Source organism: Manis pentadactyla, chromosome 2, assembly GCF_030020395.1.
Source record: "Manis pentadactyla isolate mManPen7 chromosome 2, mManPen7.hap1, whole genome shotgun sequence".
NCBI classification, from domain to species: Eukaryota; Metazoa; Chordata; class Mammalia; order Pholidota; family Manidae; genus Manis; species Manis pentadactyla.
The window spans coordinates 4,522,416-4,535,178 of NC_080020.1; the positions used below are offsets into that span (position 1 = coordinate 4,522,416).

Sequence of the window (12,763 nt, forward strand, 5' to 3'; positions counted from 1 at the left end):
TTTATAATGCTCATGAATTATGTATCAGTCAAGTTCTGTGCCTACAACTGAGGCTCATTTCCCAAAGTGCACTCTATAAAGTGACAGCCACTTTATTTAAAAAAAAAAATCAAGGCTTCAACCCAAACAGGGGGATTTAAAGATCTCATGATGTTCTATACAACATGAGTACATGTAAGTTTATACAAATAAACTCCTGTTAAACAATGCTAGAATTCATAGAATTGCTACTGTATCTTCATTAAAAAGTTTTAAGTTTGAATCTCATTTTTCACAAAATTAACCATAAGCAACAAATGTACAGAATGCTAAAACATTCTAATTAGAGATAGATGTCACACTGAAAATAATTAGAAATAGTTTTAATATCCTCTACAAGAAAAAACTTTTTAACTATTAAATTTTAAAAGCATTCATGTTTAATCTATTCTTCATTCCATTCTTGCTTGTTCAGTATTTTGTTCCTCTAATATTAAAAATAATTTAATGCATAAATCAAAATATTATAGAGGATTCTCTGGTATGTGATCTACTTTTAATGATGAAATATGATATTGTGAGGAGTTATATTAGCTCTTTTAGAATTATGAAAATCTTTTTATGTCACAAAAAACTTATGCTGCGGGTAGTGGGGAGGGGCTAAAAAATAGAAAAAAACTTATACTGAAGATTCATGGCTTAAGAGAATCAACATTTCAAACTCTAAACTTATTTTCTGGGAATAACTTGCTCTGGGACTATCTTTCAAATAGTCATTATACTCATTTCTACGAAGTGCATCTAACCAGAAAGTGAAGGGGCTGGGGGGCAGGGAGGTAAAGTCCTGGAGGTGAACAATGACAGATTTCAAAGTTAGCTGAAATAACAAGTACAAAAATTATTATTTTTATCTTAAAATTTCACACAAATTTTAAGGTCTAAGCCACAATACAGCTGTGTTTATTTTAATACAAAAGTTTTTTCAGGAAGTATCAAAGCACGCTTCCAAAAATTACAACAATGCTTTTCTTAGAACTCTCAGTACCTCTGTCATAGTTCCATGTATGTCAGACTGAAGAGCAAGGAGTTCAGAGACTCTGGAAAAGTGCTCATTATAAAGAACTATAATATGTATCATGATATTTTCATTATGAAAATATTTTATTAAATAGTACCTAGAAAGGTACTGTTTATTTTTCTGATAGATTTCATAGCATTGCTTCACGCTGAGATTTTCTAAAACCTAGAAAAGGAAAATTAGTAATAATGTTTGTCTAATACATAAGATGCTGTCCTCCGTTTTTCAGGTTTTCCCTTAATACAAAAGGCAACTTTTCCACAAATTCCTATTTTTCTATTTGAAATCAAGGTAGCTTCAACAAATCTTTATTTTCTATAGAATATAAAGAGTAGATGAATCTTTGTAAACATTTAACTTATATTTTCCTGTCGGATAACCTCATACCTGCTATCATGTCATCAACAGCACTCATTTTCAGCAATACTTGTTCAATCAGCCCAACTTCCGTGCTCGTCTGTAAATTCCGAACACTTTTTCGCAGAATGGCTGTGAACATGCTCCATATTTCAGCTTGACATGTCACGTCGCAGTGTTCCAAAAGCTCTGTCATGCATGTTATGCTCTCAGCATCCTGGATAATAAAGTTCATCTCCAGGTCAAATTCTCCACCAACCAGCTGAAAATAAACAGAAATAAACAATAACTGATGATAACATGCAAGGTTGTTTACAGTAATATGTATTAAAAAAATCAGACTTACATACAACAAGCAAGAAAGCACAACTACTCTAAAAAATTTGAAATCTTATAGTCTCAAACTAACTTTGATACAAATATGAAAGCTACAGTAAAGTAAAAGGTGGTAAGAACTAAAACTAGCAAAGAAAAACGTACTTTATTTTAGTGAAAAAGGTCATTTCAAATCTAGAATAGAGCAAAATAGAGCATATGACTAGTGGGTGGAATTCAAGAGAAATTCCTATAAAAAAGGGTTTGGCTCTTAGAAGTCATGATCACTAGAAGCTACAGAGGTCTCAGGAAAATTTTAGAACATGAGATTCATTTTCTTTTGTGATATTACTATACTGACAAATAGAAGAAATGTAAGAGAAAAAATAGCTGGGTCTAATCTCCATATGTGGAAGATGAAGAAATATGAAACTGATACTGGCATACCTGAAGTATATGTTGAAATGACAGAATCAATGTTTAAAAATATTTAAAAGAGAAATACCTAGGATCTTGTAATACTTAAAAACAATATGTAAATTGGAAAAGAAAATTGACTTAACAGCAATGTATTTGACTCCAGGCATTATGGCAAATGAGTGAAAGGTATTAACTGTCCCTTGCAAATGCTACTTTAAGTACAATGATGGACAAATAGATATAGAATAAAAGACACAGTGATACTTTTATTTTCTATTAATCAAATCACATATAAATTATTATATTCAGTTATGAGTAAAAGAAGAACACTGACAAAATGAGTATCTTTTTGATCTATAGAATGGAAAAGTCAGGAAGAAAATAATAGCCATATGCAAAATGCCTGACAAATTTGATATTATTAACTCATTCATTCATTCATCAAATATTCTATTTACTAAAGAGTAGAACTTAAGTGTTCTATGAACTAGGGATATATCCATGGACAAGAAAAAGCCCATGTAACTCATAGTGCTAAATTCCAGGAATAAAAATATATACACAAACCTATCATATTTTAAAACTACTGAAGTTGATAAATCACGTAAAGCATAAAAGAAGACATAAATAATGCATAGCTGAGAAAGAAGCAGCAAAGGAAAAATAAGATTAGGAAAAAATCTTATTTTTAATTCTTAATCTAAAATAAGATTAAGAAAAAAAAACTGATTCAATAAACAGAATTAACTTTCCATCAATGAAATGTGTTTATTAATAGGATGGATGACCACCTGGTATGGTATAATAGCATAAATAATAATAGTAATAATACCACCACCTAACATGCCAGTTAGTACTATTCTAAGTGCTTTACATATATGTAACAATTTAATTCTCCCAGCAATTTATGAAAAAGATGCTATAATTATCTTCATTTTATGGGTACGAAATAATATGCATACAAAGTTTAAATAATGTGCAAAAAATCACAAAATTAGTAGGTAGAGGACTGAGGATCAAGAAACCCTGTCTTCATAAGTAAGTCTGTCTTCATACAAGTCCACATAAGCAATAAAATCTCATTTAAGGATGTTTGTGAAGTCTGCCAAAATTTAAGACTTTAAAAACAAAATGTTCTTAAATTGTTAAATCCTATACCTATGTATATATTTTCCTCTGTAAAAGCTCCAAAATTCATCTTTATAAGAAACTAGTTTTTATGCTAAGTTCGACGTTTTCCTAACCCAGATAAAAGGATAGTTTTACTTCCGTGTATGAAACAACTTTAACTCCTCCTACTATTTCCGTTTCATTAATAAAAATAGCTGCAAGAGTGCTTTAGAGATTGGCTCTGAATTCAGACTTCCTGGATTCAGATTTTAGCTGTGCCATCCCTTGCTGTGTGCCCTTAAATGACACTACTTCTCTAAGTCTCAGTTATTTCGTCTAAAGATGGGAATAAAAGTTCCTGTTTGATAGGGTTGTTGTGAGGATTAAATAACCATATTATAAGCCCTTAGGAACAAACTCAGGCATATAGTTAGCATTCAGTTAAGGCCAGCTATTATTAGCTCTCCTATAACTCCAGCTTTGAGCTAAAAAAATGCAGTCACCTGATCACACATATTTAAAGTATGATGAAACAGCCAACTTAAGCCTTATGTTCTCAGCAAATGCTGAATTACTGTGGATCATGTACTCTCTTAGATAGTACTTGTAGATTCATCAAAACCAATTTACACACCATTTTTGCTATACCTTGGTCTGACCAAAGAACTGCATACTTATTCATTATTATATGTCCAGCTGACTTGAGTCACCACCATGACCCTTGGTCACCAGTGTTAAGTAACTCAGAAGAGGTTCTCTAGAAGAGAACCACAGAGAAATAAACAGGCTTGAAAATCAATGATGTGCGCACGTAATGACTGAATTAATAAAAGCGGACACTGAGGCTTAAGCCCACGAGCCTCTGAATAAATCTGGCTAATTAGTGCACACTAAAACAGGAGAATAATGAAAAATTTTTAGACTAATCTCCTAAATGAGTTCTAAATGCTTTCATAGAGTCTGGTGCAAACAATAACCACTATAAAATATGTAAATAATAGAGATGGGCTCAGTGGGAAGAAAAAATAGTCTGCTTTTAAAGGAATTAACAATTAATATGTGTAATTCTAATAGGCTATGTTATGTGAAGCCTAAAGTTCCATCTTTCACAGTTAAAAATAATGCCTCTTTCTATATATCATTGAATTACAAAAGATGACAGTTACAGCTTTCTGATTTCTTTGCCAGAAGCTATAAAAATATTTATTGTAGAGTGGGCCTGTGTTTTAGGATGGTCTTTCTAACCTTTATTATATCCTTTAATACATTAGTGTTAATTAGGTGCTTACAAAAATATCATTCCAAAATTAGGGAAATACTTATTCCCCACTTGTAAATGGAGTAGTTCAGAATTTGTCAACTAAGGCATGTAAGAAAAAGTAGAAACAATCTGCCTTTATCATTTAAACAATTCTGTAACAATCCTATGAGAAAAAGGCACTAACTATCCTTGTAAAAAGAAACTAAAGATAGAAGTTAAACAACATGACTATGGTCACACATGAGTAAGTAGCAGATGTAGGACTCTAATCTGGACTAGAAAATGCAACTGAACACCTAGCTGGGAAGTCAGAGGGGCAGACTTAAAAAATAGAGAGAGGAAGTGTCATAGTAGCTCGCTGAAGAAATCAAGTGTTTTATGAACACTGTGTAGGTTAAAGGGAAAACCAAAATGACTTTTGTAAGAAATAAAACATCACAGGTAGCAAATCACAACAAAGAAAATCAGCCAATTTATTTGAAGTCATTTCAGCAAGAAAGGAGAGAACTATGAAGGATCAGTTACAGAAAAATTGGCAATTAATACTAAAAAAGAAAAGTAATAGCAAAGGAAGTTGCACAAGCTAAAAAAGCTAAATTAAAAAGGCTAAAATCACTGTCACCATAATATAAAGATTTATAAGTCAGTTGAGACTTCCTATAAATCTGAATGTGCCACTGTGACCCTTTATTCGCACAGTTAAGGGTGTTCTTTTCCTTCAGGCCTTCTCCTCAAGAGTCTAAAAGGTATTGCCACTGGAAGAAAAGTGGTTTACGATGGTGCTTCATAATCATGAATTGGTTATAAGTGAATTTATATAAAATAAATCATAACTGAGCATTTTTAATAAAATAATTTTTATGTACATAAGTAAAATATACTATACAAAAAATTAGAATAGAAAATTCTGACTTGGAAAACTACAGTCTTCTGGAAGTACTAAGGTTTATAATTACCAGTAATTTAAGTATCTTTCATTTATTTTTTTAAGTACAAAGTTTTAAAATATATTTTGAAATCTAGATTACTAGGATCATATGGGATAATTCAGTATTCATTAACGAGCTATAATGACAATTATTAACCATTTGGATTTCTCTTCAACTAATTGGTCTGGATAAAATCCTAAACTAGATATCGCCGCGTATAAAGCCACAATTCAACACCCTAGCTTCATCTTCGTCTACCTCCCATTTCCTAGCTACTGTCATAGGGACATTTCTGCAATGCCACCTCTCACCTGAACTAGAATTCTTCATGTATGTTACTCCCTATAGTGACAGAAGGTTCTCTTTCAGCCCTTAAATTTGTTAACTTCCATTAAGCCTCCAAATATCAGTTTAGATACCACTTAATCCAGAAAGCCTTAACAGTATCCACAAAGACGGCCTTGATCTGAATGCCCATTTCAACCCACGCACACCTTAGCAGTTGGTCATTCACTGCACGGTATCACAGATGCTTACAGGTGTCTTTCCACCCCCCCACATTACAATGAACTTTTTAAGGGTAAAGGCCATTTCTCCATTCCTATCTAATTATCCACCATATCTACACCAATAGCACACTGCCAAGCCCATGAAAATTCAGTATCTAACATGGAAAGGGAAGATGGCAAGACGGCAGGGCAGAAGGGAAGGAAGCAGGCTGGCAGCCATGCTTCCCTGAATCACGGCCGGTTGCCAAGCCGTAGGCGAGACTTTCTACGCTGCTCTACCTTTCTCCTTAGCAATGAATCGCTCTTATTGCCATACAGTCTTTTTAATACTCCAGAGATGATAACAGAGCCCAAGAAGATGTTTTCTCGGTCCTGTTTTTACCTCTCACTTGCCTTACTTTTTCTTCTATTACTAACTGGAAAATATATAAGGTTCCACAAGTAAAACCTAGAGATTTATATTCTTAACTCAGCAAGACACCAAGTCCACCACAAACAATTTTTGGTTCTTAAAATAAGACTTAGCTATATTTCTACTTCCACTCTCTAACTATTTGCAGCTGAAATCAGTTTATAACATCTTTTTTTTAAAAAAAGAATGCCATTACCACCAAATAATGGCAGAATGGGCAACTCCAGAGCCATGTCCCCCCTAAAAAAGTAATGAATTAGCAGGAACTGCAGAATCAACTTCTGAAAAATTCTGGAATCAAGTCAAAAATGTACAACAACCAGGGGAAGACTTGGTGAAGGAGCAGATACTGTTTTGTGGAAAAAGCATCACCCGCCTACAATCCCCCCACCCCAGACTGGCAAGTCATAAGGCTGGCAGCCTGCACTCACCATGGGGGTTCCTACTTCCAGAGGGAGCAGAGGAAACCTTATTCTCAAAGAACTGTGGTTGAGAATCTCAACTTGTCTGCAGCTCCATCAAGGACAGGTGCAAAGAATTAGTCTTTGCTTCACCAAACTCAGAACATCCCTGGGGCTGGGACACTTTTGCTGAAAGCACTTAAAGGGACAGGTATGGGCTGTAGCAGTCTGGACTAAAGACAACCCTCAGAGCAAGCAATAGGCAGACCTGGAAACCTGGGAAGGAAGGTGTGAGGAAAGGTGTGTTTGTATTCTTCAATACTGGGGAATGGAGAAAGCCAAGGCATGCCCAGGGGGGGCTGCACATTCAGAAAAGACCTACAAAGACCCTAAACTTTCACTTGTAGCTGCCTTTAGGATACACACAAGTAGTAGGTAAAAGCTAAGGCCGAGCTGTGAGGAGCCTGACCAAACACTAAAGGAGCACCCCAACACAGAGCAACAATGCACAGGTGGAGAGGGTATTTTTCCCTTTCTATACTTTCTTTGGCTCCAAGCATTTAAGGTAACTGTCAAAAGATCAGCTGATCACCAAAGTGACGGAACACACCCTTCAATGGTCCATGTGATAGAGAACAGACCTTATAAATATAGTTTAGAAATTCACTAAGCCAAAAAAAACAGCCAACACCTACAACAGTGACAATACAGCACACAAGGGTGAAGGCAGAGGAATCTGCTTTCTGGAGTTTCCACATTACAATGCTCAAAATGTCTAGTCTTCAACAAAAACTTATGACACTTGCAAAGAAACAAGGAAGTATGGATCATCTATGGGAAAATATTAAAGTTCAAAATTTGTTAACTACATTTGTCTTGACTATTAATTATACTGATGACTCCTCTATTTTTTCTTCCTGCATATGTTCTGTTTTCTTTCTCTTAGTATACAGATGCATTTTGCTGTAAGCCAATCAAATTACTTTTAAAAGCAGATATGATCTAAATTATAAAGCTCTTGAATTCTTAATTTCTGAAGAATGGGTCTTCAAGATAGAGCTGTATCTGTATGTAATTTTACAAAGAAAAAAATGGAAACATGATAATTAAGAACCACTGTTTTGTGAAGTTAATTATATGCTGAGTAATTTATGTATATAGCCTCATTTAATTCTTATAACTCTGTGAGATGAGTATTTCAAACAAGGAAATTGAGGTTAGCCTAAGTTAAGTAACCTTCCCAAGATCCCAAAGCTAGTGTCAGCATTAGAATTGGTCTTGTCGTGGAAATATCCTCAAGAATTAAGAAGCCTATCAATAACCAGAGAGACTACTCCCAAGACATAAATACATACCTCCACCAGTCATCTAGCCTTCAAAAACTGCTATTAAACATTAGCATGCATAATAAATGACTTTTGAAAAAGTATTTAGTGAATAACAGGAAAATATTTTATAATTTAGGTATGATCATAATAAATTTAATGGCCTTAAACCCAGCTGACACACTAAGGCAGGAACAACACAAAACTACTTGTTTCCTGTTTCTTTCACACAAGTCCCCTCTCCAAGTAATTTGTATCAGCAATCTTTGTATGGTGTAGAAATAACTATAGCCAAGAGTATAACAAATGCTGCCACACATACAGTCCATAAAAACTCTAGGGAAGGGAGGAGAAAACACAGAGAGTAACTCTCATACAATAAACACCTTCCCTGAGATACAGTCAATTTCTCTCCGCTCTGCATTTGTGATAGACATTACTAGTGCTCACCATTTCTTGGGGACGTGGGATATCCTGTTTTCCCAGCCCATCAGTTTGGTGGGTCCATGTACCTAGACCTAGACCTGCAGTGACCGCATAGCAGCCATTATCCACATGTGGCTACTAAGTTCCAAATAGGTGGTTAGTCTAAACTGAGATATGCTGAAAGTGTAAAATATGCATCAGATTTCAAAAACTTAGTACACACAAAAAACAGAACGTACACTATCTCATCAATTTTTATATTAATTGCATGTTGAAATTATAATATTTTAATATGTTGTGTTAAATATATTATTAAAACTAACTCTGCCTGTTTCTTTGTAATTTTCAAAATGCAGCTCCTAGAAAATCAGATTTACTTATGGTCACTACACAACTGTTGAATGGCTTAAAGAAAAACTGGCAACATCAAGCCCTGGCCAGAATGTGGAGCCACTGGAACTCCCACATACACTGCTAGTGTTAATGCAAAGTTGTGCAGACACTCTCTGAAAATGGTTTGGCAGTTTCTTATAAACTTAAAGATTAAGCCACCATATGAGCAAACCATCTTACCGCTAAATATTTACCCAAAGAAAATAAAAATCTATGTTCACACAAAACTTGTACATGAATGTTTATGTTGGCTTTATTAGGCACCAGAAACTGGAAACAACTCAAATAAATGTCCCTCAACTGGGAAGTTTATAAAACTGGTACATCCATACAATGGAATACTTTCAACAACATAAAGGAACAAACTACTGATACACACCACTTAGCTCAAATGAATTATAGCTAAGTGAAATAAGCCAGACAAAAACACACTCTATGATTCCATTTATGTGACATCCTTGAAAGGCAAAAACAATAGGGTCAGAAAACAGATAAGTGGTTGCCTGGGGTGAAGGGTAGGAGGAGGTGGGGACTACAAAGGGCACAGGGTAATTTTGGGGAGAGAGGGAACTGTGCTAAAACTTGCTTGTAATGGTGATTCTGCAACTGTATGTACTTCTTAAAATTCACAGAGCTGTACACTAAAAAGGGTAAGTTTTACTATATGCAAATAATACACTAATTTAAAACATAAAAAACAACACACAAGAAATTTTAGCATAAAAACAATACCCCCAAATTTGATAAGAAGAAAGTTAGTCAAAATAATTAAAAACAAAAGTAGTACATAAAACATACTTAAAGCGACATGCAGTATATCAAAAGCAGTATAACCACTTTTATAATTACTTTGTGTATCTATAAACAGGTAAATAAAATACATCTTGTTGCTATCAGCCAATTGACAAGCAAAATGAAGTAAAAATTTAAAGTGTTAACTTGCAAACCACAATATGTTTTTAAATTCTAATTCCTAAGCCTAACACTAAGTACCCTAATTCACTTCATAAATAAAAGCAAAATACAGACTTTGGAGATAAATAAAAGCTGAGATAATTCACTGCCTGCAGACTTGCACTATAAGAAATGTTAAAAGTAAGTTCTTACAGCAGAAGAAAAGTAATGACAGATGGAAATTTGAACCAACATAAAAAATGGAAGAATGCCAGAATTGTTAAGTCTGTTATTAAATGCAAAAGCCTTTTTATTCTCATTTTGAACACTCTTTTAAAGATAACTAAAGCAAAAATAGCAACAATGTATTAAGGAATTTTATAACACATGTGGAAGTAAAAGTAATCATTTCAAGAGCACAAAAGACAGAAAAGGAGAAAAAAGTATACTTTTAAAAGGTTGTTATCATATACTTGAGTGGTTATTTGAAGGTAGAGACTGATAAGATCAGAAAAAACACTACATGTAAAAAGGAAACAAATAGCAAAGACCTTAGCAGACACTTCACTGAAGAAGAAATACAGATGGCAGAAAAGCATATGAGAAAATGCTCTGGAAACCGAAGGTTTCTGTGATGGCTGCCCTTGTACTGTTCACCATGTAAGAACTTATTCACTATGTAAGAATTTGTTCTCCATGTAAGAACTTGTTTGTTATGCCTCAGAAGATTGGAGACTGACGAAAATTAGGCTTGGGGTGGATTAATGATTGTGCATTGAGCATTGAGTCCCCTATACAGAATTTTATTGTTGTTAACAACCATTCGATCAATAAATATGAGAGATGCCCTAACAACAACAACCAAAAAAAAGTACACACTTCCAATTGTAAAATAAATAAGTAACCGGGATGTAATGTATAGCATAAGGAATATAGTCAAGATATTGTAACAGCTTGGTATGGTGATAGCTGGTACCTAGAACTGTCATGTATATAAATGTTGAATCACTATGTTGTACACCTGAAACTAATGTAATGTAATACTGTGTGTCAACTACCCTTCAATAAAAAAATTATTATCTAAAAAAAAAAAAAAGGAAATGCTCCGGATCATATGTCATCGGGGAAATGCAAATTAAAACGGCAATGAGATGTCACTACATACTTACTAGAATGACCAAAATGCAGAACACTGATAATACCAAATGCTGACAAGGATATGAAATAACAGGAATTTTCATTCATTGCTGGTGGCAATGCAAAATGATACTCCACTTTGTAAGTTTGGCAGTTTCTTACAAAACCAAACAGTCTCTTACCATTCAATCCAGCAACTGCACTCCTTGGTATTTACTCAAAGGAGCTGAAAACTTAAGTCCACAGAAAAATCTGCACGTTTATAGCAGCTTTAGTCATAATTGCCAAAAATTGGGAGCAACCAAGATGTCCTTCAGTAGGTGAATTAATAAACTGTGGTACATCCAATGGAATATTATTCAGTGCTAAAAAGAAATGAGCTCTCAAACCATGAAAAGGCATGAAGGAATCTTAATTGCACATTATTAAGTGAAAGAAGCCATTCTGAAAAGACTATACTGTACGATTCCAACTATATGACCTTCTGGAAAAGGCAAAACAAGACAATAAAAAGATAATTGGTTGCCAGGGGGTGGTGAAGGGAGGACATACAGGTGGAGCACACAGAATTTGAGGACAGCAAAAATACTCTGTGAGATATTACAGTGGCAGATACATGTCATACATTTGTCAAATACATAGAATGTGTAACAGCAAGAGTGCCCATAATGTAAGCTATGGACTTTGGGTGGGATGATGATGTAGCCACATAGGTCCATCAGTTGTAACAAGTGTACCACTCTAGGGAGCGGGATGTAGATAATGGAGGGAGGGGGGCAGCTATGCATATGTGGGAACGGAGGTATATGGAAAAATCTCTGTACCTTCCCTTCAAAATTTTTAAGTGAACCTAAAACTACTCTAAAAACTCATCTGAATTTAAAAAATTATCTTAAAGAAACAAATAGGTTTAATTACTAAGCCAACCATATATGTAAAACTGAATCATGACAAATATTCAATTAATCCACAAGAGGAGATGACAAAGGAAAAAGACAGATATGACAGTAGACTGAAAAGTGGCCATATGAATAATTACATTAAGTGTAAATAATCTAAACCCACCACTTAAGAAGAAGAGTCTTTAAGAAAGTATGACATATAGCAAGATTCCACTATATTCTATACCTAAAAAAAATTATAGTGATAACTTTTTCTTAAAGGGCCATATGGTAAAGGATTTAGGATACTAGGCTATATGGACTTTACAGTAACTATTCAACTCTGCATTTGTGACTTGCAAGCAGTTATATACAGTAGTTAAATAACAAGGTGTGACTGTGTTCCAATAACATGAGGTGGCTAGCAGATGGGTAATAGTTTGCTGACCCTAGAATTAAGGTATAAAGAAACAGATTAAAAGCAAAAGGATGGGAAAAGATAAACCATACATACACAATTGGAAACATGTAGCTATATTAATATCAGACAAAGTAAATAAAAATAATAAAAGAAAAATAACCAGGGACTTTCCATAGAGAAAGGGGTTGTTCCATCAAAATGACATAACAATCCTAAATATGGATGTATCTAATAAGAGACCTTCAAAAAGCAGTAAGCAGAGCCTTGAATAAATGAAAACAAAAACAGGCAAATCTGCAATTGTAGCTGAAAATGCTACTCTTCTCTCAGTAATTGATACAATAGACCCCAAAAAAGGACATAGAAGACAACATTATCAACCAACTTGACCTAATTATTATGGAGACATATAAAACATTCTTTTCAAATGCCAAGATGAGAATGCCCCATGCTATAAAATAAATCTCAATAAAGCTTAAAACTCTGAACACAGTAGAATTATTAAAGCAAAAATG

General features: G+C 34.2%; 1 protein-coding gene across 3 annotated transcripts in view; it reads right to left on the bottom strand.

The window, feature by feature from the left end:
* Positions 1-12,763, bottom strand: part of NBEA (neurobeachin) — a 550,888-nt gene that overhangs the window by 488,898 nt on the left and 49,227 nt on the right. For all 3 annotated transcript variants that reach the window (XM_036904990.2, XM_036904991.2, XM_036904985.2), the window contains exon 2: positions 1,445-1,676. In XM_036904990.2, coding sequence (XP_036760885.2) covers positions 1,445-1,676 — 232 coding nt within the window. The remainder of the gene's footprint in view (positions 1-1,444; positions 1,677-12,763) is intronic.